Raw genomic sequence first — 27,789 nt, 5'->3', positions numbered from 1 at the left:
ATAGCAATACTTTGCAGTGTCATCCAGACGATCAGACTTTGGAAATGGCGAAGGAGAGCCTCCCACCCTCCAGTATACACACTCAGAGCCCCTTTCCTCGGACTCCAGCAAACCCCACACTCTTTCTGAATCCTTCCTCCCTAATAAATTCCACGGTTATTTTTTGAAATAAAGTTACTTTCTTTGTACATGGCCATTAGTGATAAGTAGGAATGTGATGCTGCTATTGTGTATTTTGTATTGTAATATAAGTTCCTTGGTTATTAGATAGCAGCATGAGTGTAGTTTAGTTAAAGACAGTTAGAGGTTCCCCTTTTTGTGTAAAGAGACTGAAGTGTATGTTTGAATGTTATCGTGCCCCCTTAGAATTTTTAGAGATATGTGTTATATTAGGGAAAACCTAGGTAAATATTTTGACCCATAGGACAGAGTAGGATAGAACCTGTCCTTGATTGAAGGAACCCGGCATGTCAGAGAACAGAAGATCCAGTAGCGTGATCCTTCACGCTTCACGTAAAGGATTAAGAGGACGAACTGTAGCCATCTGGGATGGCCACTTACAATAAGGAACAGGGAAGGTCGCAAAGCATATCTGGAAAATTGGACAATGCGAGATTCAGGCAGGCACAGAGCCTGAATGTATATTTGTGAGCGAGAAATCCAGACGGTATCGAAACCCCCAACCGATTAGCATTTTGATGGCCCATCTCCGCCAGACAAAGGACTGATACTTGAGTGACTGATACAATCCCAGACATTTTGGCGCCACTCCCTGTACTCGGGAAGCGTAAACAACAGGGTCAATGACCGCTTAGGACATGCCCAGCCATCAAGGCACCCACCCCTTTATTGGTTCGAATCGAACACAGTGATCAAGAATTACCCAATTAGTGGGGTCCAAACCGAAGGACCGCCCAAAAGAGCACGAAACTCCCCAAGGATAAAGATAGAGAATGTGTCCAGCCTCTCTTGGACCTGGCGCTCCGGCAACGTCTACTTCCAATTGCAGCACCACCAGAAGCAAGCTCAAGTTCAACGCCCGCTACCAGACAGATGAGCCCAGCTGAGCAGCAGCTACTTCTACAGACCCGATAGACCCAGAATCGAACAACGGCCACTTTCCTCTGACCTAATCCTGGTGCCTGAAGTTAAGTACAGGTTGTCATCGTTGATAGGTGTGGTTTAACTAGTAGTGTTTATGTTGCATGATAATTGTGTGTGTAAATAAAGTACCCTTGATCTCGAACTAACTGGTGTTTGGCTCTTTGATCGATATCCGGTTGAACCTTGTGGTGGTATCATTTGATACCTGGCGACTCTGAGCAATATAATATTGATATCCAAAGAAAGAAGGGCAACCTCATTGATTGCCATATTTACAGTAGGTATAAAAGGCAACAGGTGTGAAAGTAAACGTTTTTAAAATGTGAAACGTTATCTATTGGTTTTCATGTTGGGGTCATTTGGTAAATTCAGTTATTTTATAACTTTCCAGATTGCTCTCCCATTAAAGTTACCAAACCACTCGAAGGCCTTGCGAAAACTGCTGCTCTGATATTCTGTTTCACTGAGACAAGATGTTGGTGAGTCTGCTGAAGCTGACCGCATCTCAGAAGCTGAGCAGAGCTGAAGTGCATCTTCTGAGAGTAAGGCTTGGCTCAACACAATTTGGAGCGGGTCCCTAGAGGGAATCCCACAGTCTGAGTATCCGGCCTGAGTGGCTCAGCTTTAAGACCCAAACCAATCGATCATTCAACACCTTGCATTCTAAAGAGATCACCGCCTACAAAGACCTCAACCCCAGTAGCAAAGATCCTCAAATCTCTCATACATCTTAATCCTTGTTATTTTTGAACCTTTTGTATAATCTCCACTGTGTCTGTCTTGTGTGTGTCTAAGTGAAGGGTGGGACGGGATTTGGAGAATAGTTAGATTAACAGACCATTGTTCCATTTATACCATTACATATTCATCTTTTTCCTTGTTATAAATAAAGTTTTAAAATCTGGTGCCTGTAACTCATTGGAGCAGACAAGGGTTAAAGATCTCATAAAAATACACAAATGATTGGTTAATTCACTTGTTTTAGGACTCCGGGGTCTGTGGGGCTGGAATTGACTGCATCCTCGCCCAAGGTGTTGTAATATAGGGATCAAAATAATAGAAAGCAAGGAAGATGGAGGTACAAACAGTGGAAATCAAGCAGAAAGTCCAAAACACAGAGGACTAGATTTTCAAAGGGCTGTGGGCTCAGGGTTTGATGCAAATAAGAATTGAAAATTGCGATCCCAGAGATCGTCTCGAAATCCCAATGCCTCGGGGGCAGTTTTGGGCTTTCAAAGGGCTGGTGGGGTAAGGAGCAGGAAACACACTCCCTGCCAATTAATTACCCCGTAAGCTAATTAAGGAGCTTGATACGTGCGCAGCAATTTTCAATGTTTTCTTTCAGGTGATCCCTTGTGCACATTTATGTACAGCTAGTGGGTTCATCACGGGACCAATGTAGCTTTCTTTATCCAAATGTCTGGTGCTAAACTGGAGGCCAGCACAAGAATTACTCCTAACCTTATCCTCCGTGGCTGCCCTCCAGCATGCTTGACTTCCTGGCCATTTGATGAGCTGCCTGCTCTAATTGGCAATTAGGGCAGCAGCAGCATCCAACATGGCTTCTGCCTGCCCTTGTACTGAAGCTGGACAGATAGTTCTGAGGTGCTTGGTGTCACCAATTGAGCTCCATGCTCACCTCCTGGCCAATTATTCATTTGCATTTAAATATAGAGTTACGAGAGCAACTCAGCTGAGGTGTGTGCCTGGACATGGAATTTATTTGGGTGTCAGATTCCTGCCCCCACTTTGAAAATCCAGCCCAAAGAATTAAAATGTGGGAGAGAAGCACAGGCACAATATCATGAAGCAGGAAGGAAACATGCTTACCAAGATTTTTGTTTTATTTTTGGGGTCCATATGCAATACTCTGGGAGTTCAATTAAATAATACAAAATAAATAGTCTGGTGATGTAATTTCGACCAGAGCCAGGTACCGCATGCAAAGCTTTTATTTCTTAATAAATAATAAATTATATTGTAATCTTTTGACATTTAGTGCATGCATTTACAGATATTTTCATATAATTTTGGAACACTGTTTAAACATTACCTAACAGTTCACATCAGATTTTTGTCATCCTCCACTTAACATTGTTCTTTAATTACTGCATTCTATTACTGCAATGTAATTACAAATGTAGAAGTGAAAACAAACATATTTATCAATAGCACAGGTAGAACAAATACTGTGAAAAGTCTGTATTATTTTCTTCTCAAAATGACTGTTAAACATGAAAACATAATTGTAAATACAAATGTGCATAATCATTTATTCTTCGGAATTATTTAAAGCCTTGTTGTCACAGGTACAGAAATAAGCCCAAAAACATTGCTAATTGTAAGCAACAACTGTAGTTTGTAGTAAGAAATTTTCAAGTGGGTATATTGTGAGCATAGTTTGACGCTATTTATATTTTAATGCTACTAGCACCACTTGTGTCACTCTAACTGAAGATTGACTTTTATTGAGCAGATGGATGACAGCAACGCTGAGATTAAGAACATTTTTGCAACTAATGGTGTGGAAGAGCTGCACTTCAGGGCTCTGACCATTATTCTTCTGACAATGGGTTTTGACCTGCATCTCAGAGGAGCAGTTTGTATTGTAGCACTGCAATCTCCTTTAGCTGCCTCTCAGAATGAAAGTCGAACCTAAGATTCTTTTTTAGTCCGGATTCCTTTGAAACTGTGGCCCTTGCCAACGGTGTGATGGAGTTCTGGTTGGATTGAAGCTGAAAGTAATTAAAATATTCTGCCACATTGCACTATCCAGTTTGCCTGATCTAGAACACTGTTTACACCTGATAGATTTTCCACTGTACACTGGAGGTAGGAAAATTGTTGATTCTATAGATTGAACAAAGTTAAAAGTATCAGCAGAATATATTTACACTGCGGAGCTATTTTAAATGAAATTTACATTACTACATACTCACTCACATAGTAACACTTCACAGTCTTTTTTTGCTCATGAAGGAGCTATTTCATCTAATAACTCAACTTCACTGTGCTTTCTATGTTAATAAGTTCACGTTCAGTCAATTTCAGTTGAATCTTTGTGCAGCCACAGAGCCTCCTGCGGAAATTGACACTGAGCAAGATGTAGAGAAAGGGGTTAATGCTGCTGCTGGCGTAGCTGAGGCAGATGGAGATGTAATAGCCAATGAAATAAGCAGTGGTCGGCTGAGTGACTTCAAGATTTACCAGCTGCATCACGTGGTACGGTGCTGAACTAACCACAAAAATGCTCACGAGCACCAGGACCATCTTGGTTAGTCGTTTGAGCTGTGCTCTGGGGATAGTTGCATTATATCTAAACAGAAATAAGAAAACATGATTTATTTTAAGAACAGCCTAATTATTATGACCGAGCAGGGAGGAGTGCACATATTATCCAACCCCATCGTCCTGCTCGCTGCAACATTAATTTAAAAGTTTAATTTTCTCACTTAAAAAAAAAACAATTGCTCACCTCCACTACTGGTACCCAGAATAAAAGAGATTTTAACAAGGCTTTTTCAATAAACACACAATTGTAACCAAGAAGTTTAACGATCTATCTCTCGCTAAAGAACATCCCCCAGCACACATGCAGACACACACGCACCTAACAGAGGAAAAACAGAGAACGGGCAGAAATTTCCCCCCAAAATGGAGAGTGCAAGGTTCTGAAAAATGGTATGTTTCTCCCCCAGGGAAAGAGCCAGATTTCCTCTCCCGATTTTCTGACACATTGTCAAAAACAAGCAAGGGGGGTTGTGTTGTGAGCTATCAATGGCGGTGCTGGGCCTCATAGAGCTGTCAAGCCTGCCTCTATAGAGATTGCAGCATTGTTTTTAATGGGATTAAGTCGCTGGTGAAGGTGGAGGGGGTTCTCATTCTGAGATCTCCCTGGCGTAAATACCAGTATGGCCCTCTTGCAAGAGTTAATGGCCATAATGGGATTTGAGCCCATGGTGAATAGGCCAGGTAAACCTTCTCCAGAGTCACTCAGTAGAGATGTGCTTTAGAGGATGGGCGTTATGTTCGCTGATGACTGCACAATGTTCAGCACCATTTGCAACTCCTCAGACACTGAAGCAGTCCACGTGCAAATGCAGCAAGACCTGGACAATATCCTGGCTTGGGCTGACCACTGGCCAGTAACATTTGTGTCACATAATGGCCAGGCAATGACTACTACTACTAATAATAATCATTTATTGTCACAAGTAGGCTTCAATGAAGTTACTGTGAAAAGCCCCAAGTCGCCACATTCACGTGCCTGTTCGGGGAGGCTGGTACGGGAATTGAACCCGCGCTGCAACTTGTTCTGCATTACAAGCCAGCTATTTAGCTCACTGAGCTAAACCAGCCCCTTAACTATCTCCTACAAGAGAGGATCTAACCATAAAATAGCTCTGCAATTGTGGTGAATGTGTTCACCATAATATAAGTTATCTGTATAGTACTGTGGCCTATGGCCAGGGAATGGTAATATGATCTCCTTCCATGTATTGTACTGGAACCCTGGTGGGCTCCGCCTCTTGCTCCGCCCCCCCCCCCCGCCCCAGGGCAGTATATAGACCCGCCACCTGTGGGCGGCGCTCATTGTTACAGCAGTCACAGGCAGGCAAGTTCTTGGATAATAAAGCCTATGTTCACTCGTTCTCATCGCCCTGTAGTGAATTGATGGTACATCAGCAATATAAATTGCCACTTGACATTCAATGGCATTACCATTGCTGAATCCCTCACGATCAACATTCTGGGGGAACCATTGACCACAAACTGAACTGTACTAGCCATATAAATACTGTGGCTACAAAAGGAGAGACGAGGAATCCTGCGGCGAGTAACTCATCTCCCCCAAAGCCTGTCCACCTACTACAGGCCACTAGCCTGGATGAGTGCAGCTTTAACAACACTCAAGAACCTCAACACCATCTAGGACAAAGAAGCCCGCTTGATTAGCACCCCTTCCACTAACACTCACTCCCTCCACCACCGACACACAATTGCAGCAATGTGTACCATCTAAAGATGCACCAAGGCTCCTTAGGCATCACTTTCCAAACCTATGACCACCATCATCTGGAAGGATAATGGTAGCAGATACTTGAGAATACCACCACCTGAAAGTTCCTCTCCAAGTCACTCACCATCCTGACTTGGAAATATGGGCACATCACCCTCACCCCCACGTCACCCTCACCCTACATCAGCTGCACCCCCACATCACCCTCACCCCCACAACACCCTCACCCTATACCACCCGCACCCCTACCTTCACTCTGCACCACCCGCACCCTACATCCCCACACCACCACCCACACCCTCACCTTATACCATCCCACCACCACACCACCCCCACCACCTCCTCACTCACACCCTCATTCTCACCCCATCCCTCACCCCCTCACCACCCTCACCCCTACCACCCCCACTCCCCTCCAGCCCGTGGTCTAATCATGCACCTTTCCTAGTGTCTTACAGAACCTGCTGGGGATGAGGAGGGTCCATCTGGTGTCCCCCGCCCCTAGCCAGTGCCACAGCCGGAGCTCCCCCATGAGCCGAGCACTGACACTGAGAGCTGCTCGGACACCAGCCCTCCGTCCGAGGCTCAGGAGATCCCGGAGCACGGGTGAGGAGGATGACAGTGATTCTCTGTCACAGCGTCTCCAACACCCTCCACCATCCCAAAGGCACACCTCGGTTGGGCACTTTCGTGAAGAGGCTCCTGGGACATTGTTTGGTGCTCACCACACAGTTGATCCGGCACAGCAGGTGGAAGTAGGAACACCTGAGGGGGTGGATGGTCGGAGGGCAGGCCGACCCGAGGAACCAGCTGCCGACCAGATGGGTCTCGAGCTTCTGGAACGGACAGTCCCATCCACAGTGGATATACAGTCGTAGAGCCAGGGACTACATGAGGGGCTGTCGGTGAGCATCCAGCACCTGCAGGTGCAGTTGGAGGAGTGCAACCCCGTGCAGCAGCAGGAGGTAGTGCTCACAATGCGTGCCAGCCAGATGTCGTCCGCGGTGGAGGTATTGAGGGCGACAGTTTTGGCTATGGATCAGCATGTCCAAGGCCTGGGGCATTGATATACCTTCAATTCACCGAGAGGCAGAGAGAGTGAGTGAACATTAGGCTTTATTAGTCATGAACTTGCCTAGCCAGAGTCGGTTGTACAGTTGAATACAGCCCACAGGCTGCCGGTATATATATGGCCCCGGTGATGGCGGAGCCAGAGTACAGTACCACTCGTATTACCACTTCCAGGTCATAGGTTACAGTATCATGCATGCATTAGGTGAATACATTCACCACATTCACCCCCTGTTAAAAAAATCAAGTCCAGCGGGCATGACGTGGGGTCATTACATATTCAGTCTATCTGGAGGCTGGATCGTTCTCTTCAACCTCTTCAGCTCTGGCGGTGCGGCGGGCACGGTTGTTGCAGGTGGTGACTCCGGGGTGTTGTGTCTGGAGATTGAGCCTCAGTCTGGCGTGTCGGAGACGGTTTGGGTGTGGGGATAGGCAAAGGGGTGATGGGTGGCAGCAGTGTCGGCGCGGGACAGTACAGGAGACCCAGGAGAGCGTACGGGGCACTGGGGGTGGCGGCAGGCAGCGGGGAGGGGGGCATGTTGGTAGGGGAACCAGCTGCCGCCAGGTCACGTAGGAGACTGTATCTTGCCGTCCATCCTGGTGCGTGATGTAGGCATGCTGGGGGTTGGCGTGGAGCAGCTGGACCCTCTCGAACCTCATGTGGCTCCGGGGAAGGACTGGTCAGCCAAGATGGAAGCGAGACCCCGGAGATGGACTTCCTGGGGAAGATAAACAAAAGGTCATGAGGGGTCTCTTTCGTGGCTGTGCAGAGGAGTGATCTGATGGAGTGGAGGGTGTCGGGGAGGACCTCCTGTCAGCGGGGGATAGGGAGACTTCAAGACCTGAGGGCTAGAAGAATGGCTTTCCGTACAGTCGCGTTCTCCCTCTCCACCTGCCCGTTTCCCTGCGGGTTATAGCTCGTAGTCCTGCTCGAGGCGATGCCTTTGCTCATCGCTCAAGAACGATGTGCCCCGGTCGCTATGGACGTAGGCAAGGAAACCGAACAGTGTGAAGATGCTGCGCAATGCCTTTATTACAGTGGCCGAGGTCATGTCGGGGCAGGGGCAGCAAAGGGGAAGCGGGAGTACTCATTGATGACGGTGAGGAAGTATATATTACAGTTGGTGGAGGGGAGGGGCCCTTTGAAGTCAATGTTTAGGTGCTCAAAGGGCCGGGAGGCCTTTACCAGGTGGGCCTTGTCTAGCCGGTAGAAGTGCAGATTTGGCAGTCCCTGGTCATTGCCTTGACCTCCTCGGTGGAGAAGGGCAGATTGCGGGCCTTAATGAAGTGGGTAAGCCGGGTGACCCCGGGTGACAGAGGTCATCGTGGATAGCCCGAAGTTGGTCATCTTGCACGCTGGCGCTTGTGCCACGGGACAGGGCATCTGGGGGCTCGTTGAGCTTCCCAGGACGATAATTGATATCATAATTGTAGGTGGAGAGTTCGATCCTCCACCTCAAGATTTTGTCAATTTTTATCTTGCCCCGTTGTGCGTTTTCAAACATGAAGGCGACCGACCGCTGGTCGGTGACGAGGGTGAACCTCCTACCGGCTAGGTAGTGCCTCCAGTGTCGCACGGCTTCCACAATGGCTTGTGCTTCCTTCTCGAATGAGGGGTGTCGGATTTCGGAAGCGTGGAGGGTCCTAGAGAAGAATGCTATTGGCCTGCCCGCCTGCCTGAGTGTGGCGGCCAGTGCAATGTCTGACGCATCGCTCTCTATCTGAAAGGGGATGTACTCGCCACCGCGTGCATTGCGGCCTTGGTGATGTCGGCCTTGATGCGGCTGAAGGCCGAGCGGGCCTCATCCGTCAGGGGAAAACTGGTGGTTTGAATAAGTGGGCGGGCTTTGTCCGCATTGTTTGGGACCCACTGGGCATAGTATGAGAACAGCCCCAGGCATCGTTTTAGGGCCTTGAGGCTGTGGGGAGTGGGGGAGCTCTGTGAGGGGCGCATACGGTCAGGGTCAGGCCCTAGAACTCTGTTCTCCACGACGTAGCCGAGGATGGCCAGTCGGGTAGTGCGGAAGATGCACTTTTCTTTGTTGTATGTAAGGTTGAGGGCCCGGGCGGCCTGGAGGAACCTCTGAAGGTTGGCATCATGGTCCTGCTGATCATGGCCGCAGATGGTCACATTGTCCAAGTACGGGTATGTAGCCCGCAACCCGTACTGGTCCACCATTCGGTCCATCGTTCTCTGAAAGACCGAGATCCCGTTAGTGACGCCGAAGGGGACTCTGAGGAAGTGGAAGAGTCGCCCGGCTGCTTCAAAGGCAGTGTAGTGGCGCTCTTCCGGGCGGATTGGGAGCTGGTGGTAGGCCGACTTCAGATCGACCATTGAGAACACACGGTACTGCGTGATCTGGTTGACCATCTCCGCTGTGCAGGGGAGGGGGTACGCATCCAGTTGCGTGAACCGGCTAATTGTTTTGCTGTAGTCCACAACCATCCGATTCTTTTCCCCGGTCCGGACGACCACCACTTACTCTCTCCAGGGGCTGTTGCTGGCCTCGGTGATCCCTTCGCTCAACAGTCGCTGGACCTCCGACTTGATAAACGTCATGTCGAGCGAACTGCACCGCCTGCTCCTGGTGGCGATGGGCTTACAGTCAGGTGTGAGGTTCGCAAAGAGTGAAGGGGGGGAGACCTTGAGGGTCGCGAGGCTGCACACCGTGAGGGGGGGCAAGGGTCCGCCGAACTGTATGGTCAGGCTTCGGTGATTACATTGCAAGTACAATCCGAGCAGTAGGGGGGCACAGAGGTGGGGGAGGACGTAGAGCTTAAAACGAACGTACTCTGCGCCCTGCATCGCGAGACTGGCGATACAGTACCCCCGGATCTGAACCGAATGGGACCTGGAGGCAAGGGAGATTATTTGGGAGGCTGGGTAGGTGTGGAGGGAGCAGCGCCTTACCGTGTCGGGGTGGACAAAGCCCTCCGTGCTCCCGGAGTCGAAAAGACAGGGGGTCTCGTGCCCGTTGACCCGGACGACCATCATGGAGTTCTTCAGCTGTTTTGGCTGCGACTGGTCGAAAGTGACTGCGCCCAGCTGCGGGTAACCTGTGTGGTCGGTGGAATCACAAGATGACGACCCCCATGAGTCGCACGTGTCGGGCTGGGGCGAAGATGGCGACCAAGATGGCCGCCCCCATCGGTCGCACGTGTTGGTCGGTGCCGGAGCCGGCGGCAAAGATGGCTGCCCCCATGAGTCGCACGTGTCGGTCAGTGTTGGGGCCGGCGGCAAAGATGGCTGCCCCCATGAGTCGCACGATGCTGATGACGCATCTGACGGGAGCGTTCCGGGCAGGCACGCAGCCACATTGCGGTCTGTGGGGCTGCGAGTCCATGGGTCGGGCCTGGTGCATTTTCGATTTCTGAGCCTCAGGTCAGCCCAGACAGACTCTAGCGAAGTCCCCCTTTTTCCCTACACTGGACAACGCTGCCGGGGGTGTTGGCCCTGGCCGCATAAGTAGCACTGCGGTTCCCCGGGCTGGACTGGCAGCTGCGCGGCGCAGGCCTGCGATGTAGTCGGGTCCGATGGGGGCAGCGACGTGGGTGTCCACGAGGGGTTCGTCAGGCCCGCGGGGAGCGCACTGAGGTTCTGGTAGGCCACCTCTAACAAGGTAGCTAGCTTTACCGTGTCCCGCAGGTCAGAGGTCCCGTTTTCCAGCAGACGCTGCCTGATGTAGTTCGAGCGGACCCCCGCCACGTAGGTGTCCCGGATCTGTGAGTTCACGTGTTCCTCCGCCGTCACATCTCGGTAGCTGCAGTTCCTCGCGAGTAGAGTCAGGGTTTCCAGATACTCGTCCAGCGATTCTCCGGCGCGTTGACGGCGAGTAGTGAGGTGTCTGGCGAACACCTCATTTACGGGCTTCACGAAGTGTGCCTTGAAGGTTGCGATCACCGCCTCGTACATGGCGCTTTTCTCAATTATTACTGAGATTCGATGGTTCACACGAGCATGGAGGAGTCGCAGTTTGAGGGTCTTCGTGGGAGGCGTTGTGGAGGAGTTGAGGTAGGCCTCGAAGCATCGAAGCCAATGTTCGAATATCCCCTTGGCTTCGGACGCGCGGGCGTCGAGTGCGAGCCTGTCTGGCTTTAGAGTGGCTTCCATAGTGCTGTCTATGACTAATAAATTGATATACCTTCAATTCACCGAGAGGCAGAGAGAGCGAGTGAACATTAGGTTTATTAGTCATGAACTTGCCTAGCCAGAGTCGGTTGTACAGATGAATGCCGCCCACAGGCGGCTGGTCTATATATGGCTCCGGTGAGGGCGGAGCCAGAGGCGGAGCCCGCCGGGGCTACAGTGCAGTACCTGGAAGCAGCTTGTATTACCACTTCCAGGTCATAGGTTTCAGTATCATGCAGGCATTAGGTGAATACATTCACCACAGGCATTTTGTGCAGGTGCTGGCTGAGACCCAGGACAGGGTTGCTTCAAGGGATAGCTCCCCTTGCACCCCGGTCCCATGGAGTAGCCGGGGGCCATTGGGCACCCGAGGGAGGAGGAGGTGATGGGCCCGTGCTGGTGACTCACGCAGGGGAGGTGCCGGAACATCGCAGCACCTCAGACTCCCCTCCCTCCTGTCCCTGGTGCATCTGGTAGGAAGCGGGCTGATCGGAGTGGCACCATGCCACCCGGGATGCCCGAACCGCAGCCCGAGCCTACCTAGGCATGGTCGCCCGTCAATGGGGACCCAGGTCGCAGGGCAGGAACTGCAGCAGGCTGCCTCTGTTATATTACGTTGTGTAATATCTTGTTACTCATTTGCTTTCTGCCAGAATGGTCAAATGCGTGATGTTCAGTCACACTCAAAATCTTCAAATACAGCAAATACTGTTTACTGAATAACGATAATAAATTAACTATGAGTATGTGCACTCTTCAATAACTATAACTGGAGATTAGATTAACAAGATTAAATATATATAATGATGATTAACTGCACCTGCACACTAAGCTATCTCTCGCTAGCTCTGTTCACTGGTCACTCCTAACACGAAGACGCGGGAACTATATCTGAGTTTACCTTTTATATCCATATCTGGTGCTGCCATCTAGTGGTTGTCTAGCACTTTATTCTGTATGTTAACCCTCAGATATACAGATCAGTACAGCCTCCACTCCTGCTGTACCGTATGGGAACCACCTAGACATGGCGTTAGGTCCCGTATGGACAGAAAGTTTGACACCAGTTAAGTTGGCACGGGTGCAGGGCCCAGTTTAGGTAGGGCACAAATCTGTAATAATTTGTTCACATTAAACACCTGTTGCCACCGTTATAATCTGCCTTAGTGTTCTGTCTGATGGGTTTAAGGGGCGGGCTGGTCTGTGCTGGCTGGGTGGTGGGGGGTGTAGCGCACCAAAGACTCCGTGAGACGAATAGAGTGAAGTCGATGAGGCTTTATTAAGCGTGTCTGTTCCCCCACAGCTCGATAGTAGAATGGCCTGCGGGGGAGGACTCCGGCTTCTTATACTCCGCCTTCAGGGCGGAGCTAGAGGTCAATGGCCAACCAGAACCCGGGATCTGTCAGCCAATGACATTAGGGCTTCCAGTCCCACATGACCCCTAATACATACTACCACAGGGGGGGGGGAATGGAGAGAATTGGCAGACGTTGGTGGGGGGGGGGTGGGGGAATGGGCGGACCCTGTGAGTGGCCTGGGCTCCACACAACCCCTCACAATCGTCCCCACACTGCCACCCCAGGGATCCGATGGGACCATGTGATGGACTGGCCAGCTCATATACAGGAAGCACCCAGGTGGAAAGTGCTACTGTGTACAGGAGTCAGACGTTGTCAAATGATGCAGAGCAATCTGTTTCTGGGTGTCACACTGATTAGCACTGCATGCCTCACTGCCCCAGGGACCTGAGTGTGATTCTGGCCTTGGGTGTCTGTGTGGAGTTTGCACTTTCTCCCCGTGTCTGTGCAGGTTTCATCCGTGTGCTCCGGTTTCCTTCGAGAGTCCAAAGATGTGCAGGTCAGGTGGGGTTACGGAAATAGGGTAGCGAGTGGGCCTAGGTAGAGTGCTCTTTCAGAGGGTCAGTGCAAACTCATAGGGCCAAATGGCATCCTTCTTCAATGTAAGGATTCCATGCATCTATAGATTTAAAAGTATCCTATCCAAACTAAAACCCAGCTGTTTTACACATATCCGGAGGGAGGAATCCTGCAGCAAGTAACTCACCTCCTGATTCCTTAAAGCTTGGCACCATCTACAAGTTAGAAATGTGATGGAGTACTTGCCTGAGTGAGTGCAGCTCGAACATCACTCAAGCAGCTTGACACCATCCAGGACAAAGTAACCCATTGCTTTTCAAAAAATGGCCAATTAATGGGCAGCCAGCATAAAACTTGCAGCGGGAGAGGCTTAACACTGCCCGAGAGGGTGAACGGTGAGTAAAGAGAGGGTGTGGGCTGTTGCTTCTAATGGGCTCCCTCAGTGGGCTTGGCTTGGGGACCTGCAGATCTGTTTAAAAATAAACAAATTGCAACCGAAAAATTATGTAGAGCTTTGAAGCAGCACATTCAAACACAAACCTCTTGTTCTCAGACATCTTGGGCTGAATTCTCCGCTATTGGGATGCTCCATTTTGCCGGCAGCCCGGGGGTTTCCCGAGGGCGTGGGGCTGCCCCACAATGGGAAACCCCATTGACCAGCCGGCGAAATGGAGAATCCCGACGGCGTGCTGAACCAGAAATCTGGGGCGGCGGGACAGAGAAACTCGTCCCTTTTATTTATTTTTTTTTTTTTAATTATAAATTTAGAGTACCCAATTATTTTTTTCCAATTATGGGGCAATTTAGTGTGGCGAATCCACCTTTGTGCTGGCCTTGGAAAGGGTCCATAGGAAGTTCACAACAATGGTCCCTGGAATGAAGAGCTTGTCGTATGAGGAACGGGTGAGGACTCTGGGGTTTAGAAGGATGAGGGGGAATCTTATTGAAACTTACAGGATACGGAGAGGCCTGGATGGAGTGGACGTGGAGAGGATGTTTCCACTAGTAGGAAAAACTAGAACCAGAGGACACAATCTCAGATTAAAGGGACGATCCTTTAAAACAGAGATGAGGAGGAATTTCTTGAGCCAGGGGTGGTGAATCTGTGGAACTCTTTGCTGCAGAAGGCTGTGGAGGCCAATTCACTGAGTGTCTTTAAGACAGAGATAGATAGGTTCTTGATTAATAAGGGGATCAGGGATTATGGGAAGAAGGCAGGAAAATGGGGATGAGAAAAATATCAGCACTCTGGGTAGGTGGTCCGGGGCGTGCGAGCGGCCGAAGGGAGGCACTACCTTTGCGGTCCGGGTCCATGGGCTGAGTCTGCCATGAAGCACGATGCGGCCACTGCAGGCCACCGGCGTGCGCATGCGCGGCCATGGAACCGGAAATGCTCAGGGCCGTATCGGCAGCTAGAGCTGCGAGCTCTACGCTGCCTCCCTGCTAGCCCCCAGCAAAATGGGGAACCGGTGGTTGTTTTGCGCCAGTTTTACTGGTGTAAGATACCACTGTTTTCACGCCGGCGTGGGGACTTAATCTGCCAATCGGAGAATCAAGCCCATTAGCTCTGACAATGTGAAATCTGTATGGGTAGGGCTGAGAAACACTAAGGGGCAAAAAGCATTAGTAGGCGTCGTATATAGACCCCAAACTGCAGTGGTGATTTTGGGAATGACATTAAACAGGAAATTAGAGACGTATGCGAAAAAGGAAATGTCATAATATACACCAGTATATCATGGTGCAGGCACACACTGATGGACACACAGTGGGACCAATCAACATACACAACACCGCAGCCAATCACCAGTGAGAGCACACACACTATAAAGACAGGGGACATCAGAGTTCCCGCTCATTCGAGTAGCAGCTAGCTAGAAGCACAGAGCTCACAGCCTGCAACACAGACATTTACCATGTGCTGAGTGCATCAACTGGTTAGGACAAGGCAAAGGTCTTTAGTTAAAGCTGGTATTGTATTTACCCACAGTTCAAGTATGTTTAAATAGTTAACCTTTTAATAAAATAGTGTTGCACTACTTCAAGTGTTGGTGACCTGTATGTGATCCAGAACACCCAACACATCATGATACCAGGAGTGGTGGGATACTAGCACTTCTTAGACCTACCTGCAAGTGATCTGCCCTCTGCCAGTATTCCGGCATTTTACAACATGGACAACATCAGCCCGCCGCCGCCGCTCCGCATCGCCGGCAACCTCGGGGCCAACTGGAAGATTTTCAAACAGCGCTTCCTGCTCTACCTCGAAGCCGCGGACAGGGAGGGCGTCTCGGACACCAGAAAGATTTCTCTTCTCCTCTCCACGGCCGGGGACTATGCCACCCATATTTTCAACTCTCTCACCTTTGACGAAGACAAGACAAAGTTCAAGACGGTTCTCCTCAAATTTGACACTCACTGCAGCGTAGAGGTGAATGAAAGTTTTGAACGCTACGTGTTCCAGCAGCGTTTGCAGGGTAAAGACGAACCTTTCCAATCCTTTCTAACGCACCTCCGCATCCTTGCGCAATCTTGCAGCTACGGGCCCACCTCCAATTCCATGATACGCGACCAGATCGTTTTCAGTGTTCAGTCGGACCCCCTACGTCAGCAGCTCCTCAAAGTAAAGCAACTCACGCTAGCGACCGCCATCGAGACCTGTGTCCTACATGAAAATGCCACCAGTCGGTACTCCCATATACAAGCGGCTGAAACGGCGCGGCAAGGTCCCCATGAGGCTGAACGGGTCCAAGTGATTGAGGGTCTCAGCCTGGATGAGGGCGGCCATTTTGCCTGCTTTTCGTGGACTCCCGTGCTTGTGCGCAACAAACGAGGGGACGGCGACATGGAGGAACGTAATGCGCAGGTGCGCACCACGCAGGAACGCACCGCGTATGCGCGGTGGTGCAGCGAACGTGCTGACGTCATGACGTGCGGCAACTGTGGCTCCGCCCATTTAAAGCGTCAATGCCCCTCAAAATTGCGACAATGCCTATGATGTGGAAGACTTGGCCACTATGCTGCCTGCTGTCGAGCAGCTCAGCCTTCCAATTCATATCGCTTCAGCCAGCCTCGCAGGAATGTTCGGGTAATTCAACCCACGGTCACCGAGTCCGATTCCGGCCTCCCACACAGCAGTGACACCGAGGACCTGAAGGCGCCTTTTCGAGTCAGTGTCGTAACGAAAAACAGGCTGACCCCGAGGCAAAGACACCAGCCGCTGTCGGTATATAGCATCAATCCAGATGATGAGTGGTGTGCCACCCTCATGGTCAATCAGAATTCGTCGCCCACCTCAGAGACTTAATTTGTGAACTTTGCACTAATGGACTCTCTGGTCTTCTTTGTTCTTCCGTTTAATCGTTCAAGTGGTTTGTATATGGTGTTCATCTTGCTATTATGTGACACACTGTTTCTTTCTGCACCAGGCACCTTCCCATGTAAATAGCTTAGTTTTATGTACATAGTCCTGTAAATATTTCACACACACGTAGTCAGGAACATTCACCACACACTATTTATTGTCACGCAGGCACATTTTTTTATATAAAAGGGGAGATGTCATAATATACACCACTATATCATGGTGCTGACACACCCTGATGGACACACAGTGGGACCAATCAACATACACAACACCGCAGCCAATCACCAGTGAGAGCACACGCACTATAAAGACAGGGGACATCAGAGTTCCCGCTCATTTGAGTAGCAGCTAGCTAGTAGGACAGAGCTCACAGCCTGCAACACAGAAATTCACCATGTGCTGAGTGCATCAACTGGTTAGGACAAGGCAAAGGTTTTTAGTTAAAGCTGGTGTCGTATTTACCCACAGTTCAAGTATGTTTAAATAGTTAACCTTTTAATAAAATAGGGTTGCACTATCTCAAGTGTTGGTGACCTGTATGTGATCCAGAACACCCAACACATCAGGAAACATGTGTAATTATGGGTGATTTTAATCTGCATTTAGATTGGGCAAATTAAAATAGCCACAATCAGTTGAGGTGGAATTCCTGGAGTGTATACGGGATGGTTTTCTGGACCAATACATTGAGGAACTAACTAGAGAGCAGGTTGTCCTCGACTGGGTACTGTGTAATGAGAACGGAATCATTGGCAATCTAATTGTGCGAGGTCCTTGGGGATGAGCAAACATAATATGATAGAATGTTTCATCAAGGTGGAGAGTGAAGTCGTTGATTCTGAGACTAGGGTCCTGAATTTTTTAAAGGAAACTATGATGATATGAGGTGTAAGTTGGCTTTGATCGATTGGGGAATCTTACTTAAAGAGATGACAGTGGATAGGCAATGACAAACTTTCAAGGAGCACATGGGGGAACTGCAACAATGTTTATTCCTGTCTTACAAAAGGAAAACGGGAGAGGTGGCCAATCCATGCCTTACAAGGGAAATTAAAGATAGTACTCGTCCAAGGAATTGGCCAAGAAGTTGGGGGTTCCTTGTACGATGGGTTTCAAGATGCCCTCGATGTAGCCAGAGAAGTTCTCACACAGGGTCCATTGCCTGATACGATAGGACGGCCTGGTGTGTTGGCCTTGTGTATTTTGGGGAGGCAGTAGTGATCACCAACGCGGGGAGTACGTGGGATGAGAGCACTTAGGGTGCTCTGAAGGTCTGGATCCAAAATCTTGATCAGTCTGTTGAGTTGGCGGGTGTGTTCCTTGGTCGGATCTGCGGGTAACTGTCTGTAGTGTTCCTGGTTGTTGAGTTGTCGGTACACTTCTTTGCAGTCATCCATTCTGTTCAGTATGACGGTGGCCCCTCCTTTGTCTGCTGGTTTGATGACAATGTTACGATTGGTCTTGAGAGCGCCGTTGGCTTTGCAAAATTTCTATGTTCAGCTTTTGGGTGTGTTTAGTGGGTGTTTCTCAGTGGCTGCAGCGCCAGGAACCATCTTGCTATTCAATTGGGCGACACGGTAGCACAGTGGTTAGCACAGTTACTTCACAGCTCCAGGGTCCCATGTTCAATTCCTGGCTTGGGTCACTGTTTATGTGGAATCTGCACGTTCTCCAGGTGCTCCGGTTTCCTCCAGTCCATAGATGTACAGGTTAGGTGGATTGGCTATGCTAAATTACACTTTGCGTCCAAAGAAAAATGTTAGGTACGGTTACGGGGATAGAGTGGAAATGTGGGGAGTGGGTGGAGGTGTGGGCTTGGGTAGGGTGCTCTTTCCAAGGAGTGGTGCAGACTCGATGGGCCGAACGGTCTCCTTCTGCACTGTAAATTCTATGATTCTACGATTCTATGATTGACACTTTGCCATTCGTTTGGCCTCAGGAACCTCTCTCTACCAAGGCCGCAATCAGAGGGATTTCCTGCCTCCCCTTTTCTGCACTCCCCGCCCCCCCCCCTCCCATTTTGAAACCCTCTTCACCCTCCCTCAACCTTGGGGAGCCCTGTGGGAATACACTTCACGCCCTCTCTAACTGGGAAGGGCGCCTGGGCCCGATCCCTGACAGTGTCAGCATGCAGCTTGGCAGTGTCCCTGCCAGCCTGGCACTGCCATATGGGCACCCTGGCAATGCTCGGCTGGCAATGCCAAAGTGCCCAGGTGCCAGGGGGGCATCTAGGGTTCCGCCCTGCCCTGTTCCCAACCACCCAGTGGTCTCCAATGGCCTGGGAGAACCCTCCAGGTGATGTTATGACTGTACTAAACAGAGCCCTGGCTAAGTCTTGCAGGTCGGGCTGTGTAGTACGAGGAGCCAGGAGAATCTGGCAAAATGTTTCGGCTGCAAGGCCTGTCGCAAGATTCAACCGCCTCGTCCCGACTCCAACTCGGACACAACGAGGCTGTTAAATCACACCCAAATTTGTAAAGAAATTCATTCAAGGGATGTAGGCATCACTGGCTAGGCCGGCATTTACGGCCCATCCCTAATTTCCCTTGAGAAGGTGGTAATGAGCTGCCTTCTCGAACCACTGCAGTCCACTAGGTGTAAGTACACCTACAGTGCTGCTAGGGAGGGAGTTATCTTGACTATAACATACATGTTTGTGATTAATAACTTACCTTCCAGTTCTCTTGTTTTCCTGATAGATGTCCCAGGTGTAACATAGAATCAGGATGTAGCAAATCAGTATCAATGGCAAGGGAAAGAAGAAAGTAGTTAAGGTTTGATACAGTGTATACCTGTGAAAAGAACAGAGACTAAGTTAATTTTGACTTGTTATTGATCAGTGTTTTGACACTGATCTAGATTTCCCAACAATTGATAAGATTATTACCTTATTTTGAAGTTGTTTTGCTTTTTGGTAATTGTGACCATCAAATAAAACATTTATCAAATGATGGCAGCACTGGTTTACTGTATGGTGAATTAGCAAAAGCTCTGGACTTTATTTAATTCCATCATTAGTATGTCAAGACAAATTGACTCCCACATTTTATAGCTGGTTTACCACCTAGGGAGAACTTCTGGTATTTGCTGTCTGTCTTGCAAAGGCTTATATCTATGTTTGCCAATTTACTGATAAGCAACTGATGACTATCCTTGAAGAGAGAAATGAAGGTCACTTTCTCTCCATCTCTCCTTCACCTCATTTTTCTGCTGTTAAAATGTCAGAAATCCCCTATCAATATTTACATGGTTAGAAGGTCGACCTTTGTTTCATTATTATTCAGTTGCTCCATCCAAATAATAACATATGCCACACTTTCTCAGCAAGGACAAGAGGAACTCTATGAAGCATTGTGACAAAAATAGAAACCAATGACCCGCTGTTCTTGAACATTGTTAAAATCGCTAGTGAAAATGTATATATGTTAAAACGTCTTAGCCCAAACTTCACACTTCGGAAGAAAGAAAAATTAAATCTTTTGAGTATGTTGAAAGTGGAGACAGGTTTGTTTTCTCACAAGGTATTATTCAAATGCTGAATAATTTCTCGCTGAATAAATAGAGATTCTGTATTAAATCCTTTGCCCAAAGATTGGTTAGAATGTGGAATTGACTAACACATAGAGCAGTTGAGGGGATAAACATAAAAGCATGGTAGCACAATGGGTAGCAATGTTGCTTCACAGCGCCAGGGTCCCAGGTTTGCTTCCCGGCTTGGGTCACTGTCTGTGAAGAGTCTATATGTTCTCCCTGTGTCTGCGTGGGTTTCCTCCCACAATTCCCGAAACACATGCTGTTAGGTGAATTGGACATTCTGAATTCTCCCTCTGTGTACCCGAACTGGCGCCGGAATGTGGCGACTAGGGGCTTTTCACAGTAACTTCATTGCCGTGTTAATGTAAGACTACTTGTGACAATAAAGATTATTATTATGTATTCAAGGGAAAGCTCGATAAACACATGAAGGGGAAAGAAATGTAAAGATATGCTATGGGCAAGGTGACCAACTAGCCGAGATTTTCTCCTGGGTTGCATTCTGTCCTGGATTTCTGGTGTCCCAGCAGATTTTCTTTCTTTTGCACATGTGCTTGGTGTGGTAAATGCATTACTGCTACCATTGTATTTCATTACATTGTATTGTATTATGTTGATGCTCTTGTGGGCTCCGCCTACGACTCTGCCCCCTCGGAGGAGGTAGATAGATCTGCAGCCTGTAGGTGGCACTCAGTACAGAGCAGTCGCAGGCAGGCACAGATCTAGCTGATTAAAACTACTGTTCACTTCAACTCTTAATCTCCTGTGAATCGATGGACGCATCACTTGGCTTGAGCTTGAAGCTCTTAGGCGGGCGTGTCCGAGGCGAGGGTGGGAACCACAGGTTTGGGACAGGTCGCACGAATGTGGGTCATTCACCCTTGCCCTGAAGGCTTTGCCAGGACCACCTCCCTTACCTCATGGGGTAGCAAGCCTTCCTGCACTCTCACCAGTAACCCTGCCCCCTGCTGTCACACGTTTACGAGCACCTCTTCCCCGCTTTCACAGCTTCACAAGAACCTCACCCGCAATGCACCCCGCCCAACACTGCTCTGAAATTGCAAAGTGTCCCTTATATTTTTCAATCAGAGTTGGTCACCATGAAACTAGGCTCATGTGAAACAAAACACAATCATAGGCCAATTAGGCTGAAAGGGTCTGTTTCCTAAATCATTTTCAATTAAAAAATAAATAATAAAGATTTTTGGATAGCATTTCTAAGCTAACCCGACAGTAATTGAAAGTAAAATGTGACGAGTTCCTTCCAAAGCGTGTAGGAGCTTTATTTTAAAATACACTTACCAAAGTATATCCTGGGGTGAAGTCAGGTCGATAGCACAGCTTTCCAGGCCATCCTTAAATTTAATGACTTTTGCATGCGTCCAGACAGGAAGAGCTAATACAAGTGAAATTGCCCAAAGGCAGAGATTGATTTTAATGGTTTTTGACCTGGTTCTGAAGCTTGTCAGACGAAATGGATGAACAAGAGCCAGGTACCTATGGACCAAGAATTCAAATAAAGATTCTAAAACAGTTAGGACTTTTATTTTACACAGCAATCACCTTTTATTAGCTTCTCAGATCTTCACATGTAGATTATATAAAAGATATGCAGAGAAATGGGGTTTTAGAGATTCCCTGGCCACTTCTGTTGGGGATTATATTGTTGGTAAATGCAGCTCCAGAAGTTAAAATGGCATTAAGATAAAATGGAGGAAGTCTAGTTCTATAAAAGTGAATGAGATGGAAAGAAAGAAGTGAGATTCATGCAGTGCAGGAAGAAACTATTCAACCCATGCAGTCATGTCTCACTACATTTAACCCCCCACCATCTAACCTGGGCTTGCGAAATCCTACCAACTGTCCTGGCTTGAGACAATTTACACCTCTTTAACCTGTGATTATCCCTCTCTCCAGTCGCACCGTCTGGACCTGTAAAGACTTAATTATCGGCAAAGACTTGCATTTAAAGTATCATCTTGCATCATTGGCTTTGTCTCTATATGCTGTGTTTGTGTAACCTATCTCTTCACTCACCTGATGAAAGAGCTACGCTCCGAAAGCTTGTGATTCCAAGTAAATCTGTTGGGTTTTAACCTGGCGTTGTAAGACCTCTTACTGTGTTTAGGACATCTTTGTCAATTGCCACCTATCATTGGCCCTCTATCCAGTCCCACTGCTCCACGCCCCCCACAGCAGTATAAATCTGACCCTATTTCTAGTTCTTTCCAACTTTGACCAAGAGTCATCCAGACTTGAAATGTTACCTTCCTTCTCTCTCCACAGATGCTGTCAGACCTGCTGCGATTGTCCAGTATTTTCTGTTTTTGTTTCAGATTCCAGCATTCGCAGTAATTTGCTTTTATTACATTACTCAAGGCTGTTGATATTTGATTTGATTTATTATTGTCACATGTATTAGTATCCAGTGAAAAGTATTGTTTCATGCTGTACAAACAATGCATAGCGTACATAGGGAAGGAAGGAGAGACTGCAGAATATAATGTTACAGTTAGAGCAACGTGTAGAGAAAAGATCAACTTAATACGTGATAGGTAAATACTTTAAAATTTAAAAGTATACAAAGAGGCTGGAACAGTCTGATGCCCTATTAATTATCTCCATTGACCCACTCATCTTAGATCAATACCATTAAGCTATGTTCTCAAGAAACTGACATTTTAATTTTGATCAATTGAAAGCAAATCAATAGATCATGAACTGCATTGAAACAGTCTAACAGACCATGAATAAGCTTTCTTTGTCTGTACTGACATCTGTGGTCTTCAATATAATCTGGTTTCAGACCAATGGTAATTACAATTTTTTATTTATGTTACTTTGTACGTTCTCCTTTTTCTCTGGTCTGCTCAGTGCAGTCAATGGTGTGGGTAAATAAGTCTCCTCCTCGCTTGTTGACCATGTCTTGTGCAGCCACCAGTCAGGTGCCCCCAGGTATGACTGCCCACTTCAACTGCCCTTTCTTTTCTCCTGGAAGGGACACAATGTAATCTCTGTGCCAACTTTCTTACAAAGGCTTCAGTTAAAATTGCAATCAGATCATGGTGGCATCATAAAAAATGAAATGAAATGAAAATCGCTTATTTTCACAAGTAGGCTTCAAATGAAGTTACTGTGAAATGCCCCTAGTTGCCACAGTCCGGCACCTGTTCGGGGAGGCTGTTACAGGAATCGAACCGTGCTGCTGGCCTGCCTTGGTCTGCTTTCAAAGCCAGCGAATTTGCCCTGTGCTAAACAGCCCCTGAGAGACTCGAAATGTATGTGGCAAGAAGGCTGCAGTTGGCTTTGGGGAAGGTTGTTCTTCCTAAACATTTAGGAGATCAAGTTAAAATCTCGTGTGACAAGAAACTGGGTGGCATGGACAAGCTGGGCCGAAGGGCCTGTTTCCATGCTGTAAACATCTATGACTCTATGGCTCTATCCTGGCAACTCTATTCACCTGGCTAATTTCCACTGGATGGGTAGTGTTAAATTAGCCAGTGCAGAGATTTGTACTGAGAAAACAAAACAGGACTTCTGGCTTGAAGGTCAGTCGGCCCTGCAGCATTTTCTGTCTTCTAATTTTAATTTTAAAGGCTGGGACATCCTGTGGGATATTGTGACGTCCATTGCCGGAATTCTTGATGTATCCGGAATAGTTGATGCCAGGAGTTCAAAATTGTGAATCTTGCTATTTTTGAGCACTTCTGCTAAAGGAAAAGGATAAATGAAAAATGGTCCTCTGTATATTTATGAGCAGTTTGATAATTATCAAGAATCCCTGTAATGTTTCATGGTCTATTAGTGCCATGATACACAATAACGTTGCATTATTATAAAAAAGTCCTCACACTAAATGATACTAAACTGAAACTATTTTCACTTGGGTAATAGACATAAATCAGCAATACCTAAAAATGTCTAATATTACATCTTTTATGCCCCTTTTCCTTTTCTTTAAACACACTAAACCAACAGCAACTTACGTTTATATAGCACTCATAGGATAGGATTCTCCATTTGGAAGACTGTGGGCGTGATTTAACGAGGTAGGAACAGAGTCCCGTTTGGGGTGCGTTTAGTGGGCTGTTTCTCGGTGCTGCGGTGCTGAGAACCACACTGCTATTTAATGGCACTTTGCCGTTTTTTTGGCCTCAGCGAGGAACTCCCCGCCAAGGCTGCATCATTTCTGGCACTGACAAGCTCAGCTCGCCAGTGCGGAAGCATATTCGCGGACCGGGCTGCCGTTTTTAAATGCCATCCCAATCTTTCAACCGCCCCCCCCCCCTTAACCAGCCACGTGGCCACCAGAGCTCCCCACTGCACCCAACATACTGCTTATGGGGTCCCTGAGCCCCTCCCCACCCACCCCACCTCTTAAGGGTAAGGCACACCTGGGCCCAATCCATGGCATGGACAACTGGCATCTAGTCACTGCCAGCTTGGCATCTGGGCAGTGACCCTGCCAGCTTGGCAATGCCAGCTGTGCACCTGGGTGTCAGAGGGAGTGAGTGCACCACCCTGACCAGAGTCAGACCACCCAGGGGTCCTGGGAGGCACCCTCAGGTGCCATTGCACCTGGTTCACATTTGTGGAAACAAGTGATAAATGGTGCCGTGGTGAAGTCTCCAAGATTCGTTCCTAGACCACGGGAAAATACAGAGCAGACATATTTAAATGAGCCTGATAGTTCACTTATATATGTTAACCTGGATCTCGGCCAGCGAGGGCAAGATCCAGGTCGCCATGACTCGTGGGATTTTGCTAAATCTCATGAGGCGCTTTGCCATGTGAACCTTGGGATAGGTCTCTTGTGAGACTCAACGGCCTCATCGTGTCACTAAACCTGGAATATTGTTTGCAATTTTGGTGTCCTTATCTGAGGAAGGATGTTCTTGCTGTGGAGGGAGTGCAGCGAAGGTTTACCAGGTTGATTCCTGGGATGGCGGGACAGTGATATGAGGAGAGACTAAATAGGTTCGCAGTATATTCATTGGAGTTTGCATGAGTGAGAGGGTATCTCATCGAAACGTATAAAATTCTAACAGAATTAGACAGGGTAAATTCAGAAAGAAGGTTCCTGATGGTGGGGCAGTCTAGAACTAGGGGTCATAGTTTGAGGATAAGGGGTAAACCTTTTATGATGTGAGGATAAATTTCTTCACCCAGAGAGTGGTGAATCTGTGGAATTCACTGCCACAGAAAGTAGTTGAGGCCAAAGTTGCATAATTTCAAGAAGGAATTAAATTTAGCTCTTGGGCTAAAGGGATCAAGGGATATAGGAGGACAAGGTGGGATCAGGGTATCGAACTTACAGACATGCTCATAATGTATGGCGGAGCAGGCTTGAAGGGCCAAATGGCTTCCTCCTGCTTCTATTTTCTATGTTTCTAAGATAGGCGCGACAAAGCCATTAAATTGTGCTCTATGTTCTCTCGCCAGAACTCAATCACACCTGATTTGTGCTCACACTGAGAACTCAAATCAGGAAGTGAGTCCCAATCCTTTGCCATACAATATTATGCAGGCGAGGGATTCCCTAGGGAATCCCTCTGTCAGACGGCCATTCAGAGCAGGCCACCCGACAGCAAGGTACGGCGTCTATTCCCCCCCTCCCCCAATCCCCACAATGTAATTCAGCACCCCCTACCCCAGCAACACAATTCAGGCCCTCTCCTGGGATTTTCTGGGCCACCCCCACCCCACAGTCCAAGGGTGACCAGACATCCCCCATGATCCCCCACCAGAGACCCATCATTAAAGAAATTCAAACATAGGCCCCCTAATTAGAGGGACCCCCATCAGAGACCCTCTAATTACAGAAACACCCCACACTGATCAAAGAGACCACCCAGAGAGCCCCACATCGGAGAGAAATCCATCAGAGACTCCCCAGAAGATAGATCCATTCCTGAACGGCCTCACAAAGAGAGACTGTTGCCAGGTAGCCCCCAGAAGAGCGGCCCCTGCGTGGGAATAGAACGTAGTCCAGACAGAGGTAGTGAAAAAGAAATCACTGCTTTAAAACACACTGTGCAATACTGGCTCAGGCAAAGGAAGCAGCACCTGTCAATTCTTGGAAAGAGAAAACTAGACAGCTGGGGTGGCACGGGAGTACAGTGGTTAGCACTGCTGCCTCACAGCGCCAGGGACATGGGTTCATTCCGGCATTGTGTCACTCTCTGTGTGGACTTTGTACGTTCTCCTTGTGTCTGTGACGGTTTCTTCCGGGTGCTCCCGTTTCCTTGCACAGCCCACAGATGTTAAGTGGATTGATCATACTAAATTCCTCTTAGTGGCCAGGGATATGCAGGTTAGGCTATGGGTTATGGGAATAGGATGAAATGGACAGGGGAAGTGGACATGGGTAGAGTGTTCTTTCGAAGGGTCGGTGCTGACTCAATGGGCCAAATGGCCTGATTCTGCACTGAAGGGATTCCATGATAACTCCCTCAGATCTTTGATATGTGAACCTTTATTATCTCTCTGTGAAACTGCTTTCCCTAGGCTATGATTGACAGCTTCCACACACACACCCAGCTGTTTGTGTTATTTCCTTCATCTCCCTTCACCATTGAATGGCTTTGAAGTACCCAGCTGTGAAACCAACAAACAGCACTTAACTCTTTTTGATGTGACCCAAGAGCTGTCAATCAAAGTTGAGGTTAATAAACATTGGTTAGTTTCACAGCTGGGTATTTCAAAGCCACTCAAGCGTGTCCGGACATGAATGAAACAATGCAGACAGTTGGGTGTGGGTGGAATCACAGCTGTCAATCACAGCCTTGGGAAAGCAATTTCACAGAGAGATAATGGAAGGCTTGCTGATCAAAGATCTGAGGGTGTTTAAACCCATCTGACTGGTTATCTCTTTCCAGGAATTGACTGGTGCTGCTTCCTCTGCCTGAGCCGGCAGGTGTATTGCACAGATGAGTTTTAAATCAATGATTTTTTTTCACTGCTCTCTAGCTTCCAGACTGGGGTCTCTCTTCTGGGGGATCTTTGGTGGGAGTCTCACTAATTAGGGAATCTCAGGGGTTCTCTCTAATTAGGGGTCTCTGGTGGTGGGGGGAAGTTTAGTGGGGGTGGGGTGAGTGTGGTGCTCCGATGGACTTTGGGAGCAACTCCCTTAAAGTTACCCCCTTGGCCCACCACAAGCTCCACCATGTCAGGTCCATGTTTGACAAGACCTGCATCAATCAGCGTCCATGTGATTCCCGACCCAGAGGCCTGGATAATCATTTTTTAAAAATAAACTTAGAGTACCCAATTCATTTTTTCCAATTAAGGGGTAATTTAGCACGGCCAATCCACCTACCCTGCACATCTTTGAGTTGTGGGGGTGAAACCCATGCAAAGACGGGGAGAATGTGCAAACTGCACACGGACAGTGACCCAGAGCCGGGATCGAACATGGGACCTTGGCGCCGTGAAGAGGCCTGGAGAATCATGTGGGCCCAGAGAATATGGTACCTGACCCGGGGCGCGACCCTCGATCCCGACGCCAGCGGGGGATCGGAGCATTGGAATGGGATTAGCTTCTGTCCTACGCTAGATTCTCCCTCACCGGTAGCGATATTCCTGATGCGGTGGAGAATCCAGCCCACAGCGTCGAAAATCATATCCCAAAGCTCTATACAGAAGTGTAATGATAAAATAAGTGGCAACACAAGCTGAAATTAGCTCA

General features: G+C 48.3%; 1 protein-coding gene across 1 annotated transcript in view; it reads right to left on the bottom strand.

Moving 5' to 3' along the window:
• Window positions 1-3,284: 3,284 nt before the first annotated feature.
• mchr2a (melanin concentrating hormone receptor 2a) overlaps window positions 3,285-27,789 on the bottom strand; it is a 48,211-nt gene continuing 23,706 nt past the window's right edge. Inside the window, exons 3-5 of the mRNA XM_072500730.1 lie at window positions 21,405-21,599; window positions 19,241-19,360; window positions 3,285-4,420 (exon numbers count right to left, since the gene is read on the bottom strand). Coding sequence (XP_072356831.1) covers window positions 4,096-4,420; window positions 19,241-19,360; window positions 21,405-21,599 — 640 coding nt within the window. The 3' untranslated portion in view covers window positions 3,285-4,095. The remainder of the gene's footprint in view (window positions 4,421-19,240; window positions 19,361-21,404; window positions 21,600-27,789) is intronic.

This window comes from Scyliorhinus torazame, chromosome 4 (genome assembly GCF_047496885.1).
Source record: "Scyliorhinus torazame isolate Kashiwa2021f chromosome 4, sScyTor2.1, whole genome shotgun sequence".
NCBI lineage: Eukaryota > Metazoa > Chordata > Chondrichthyes > Carcharhiniformes > Scyliorhinidae > Scyliorhinus > Scyliorhinus torazame.
Note: the sequence above shows the minus strand (reverse complement) of the source record. Positions and strands in the feature narration are given on the sequence as shown.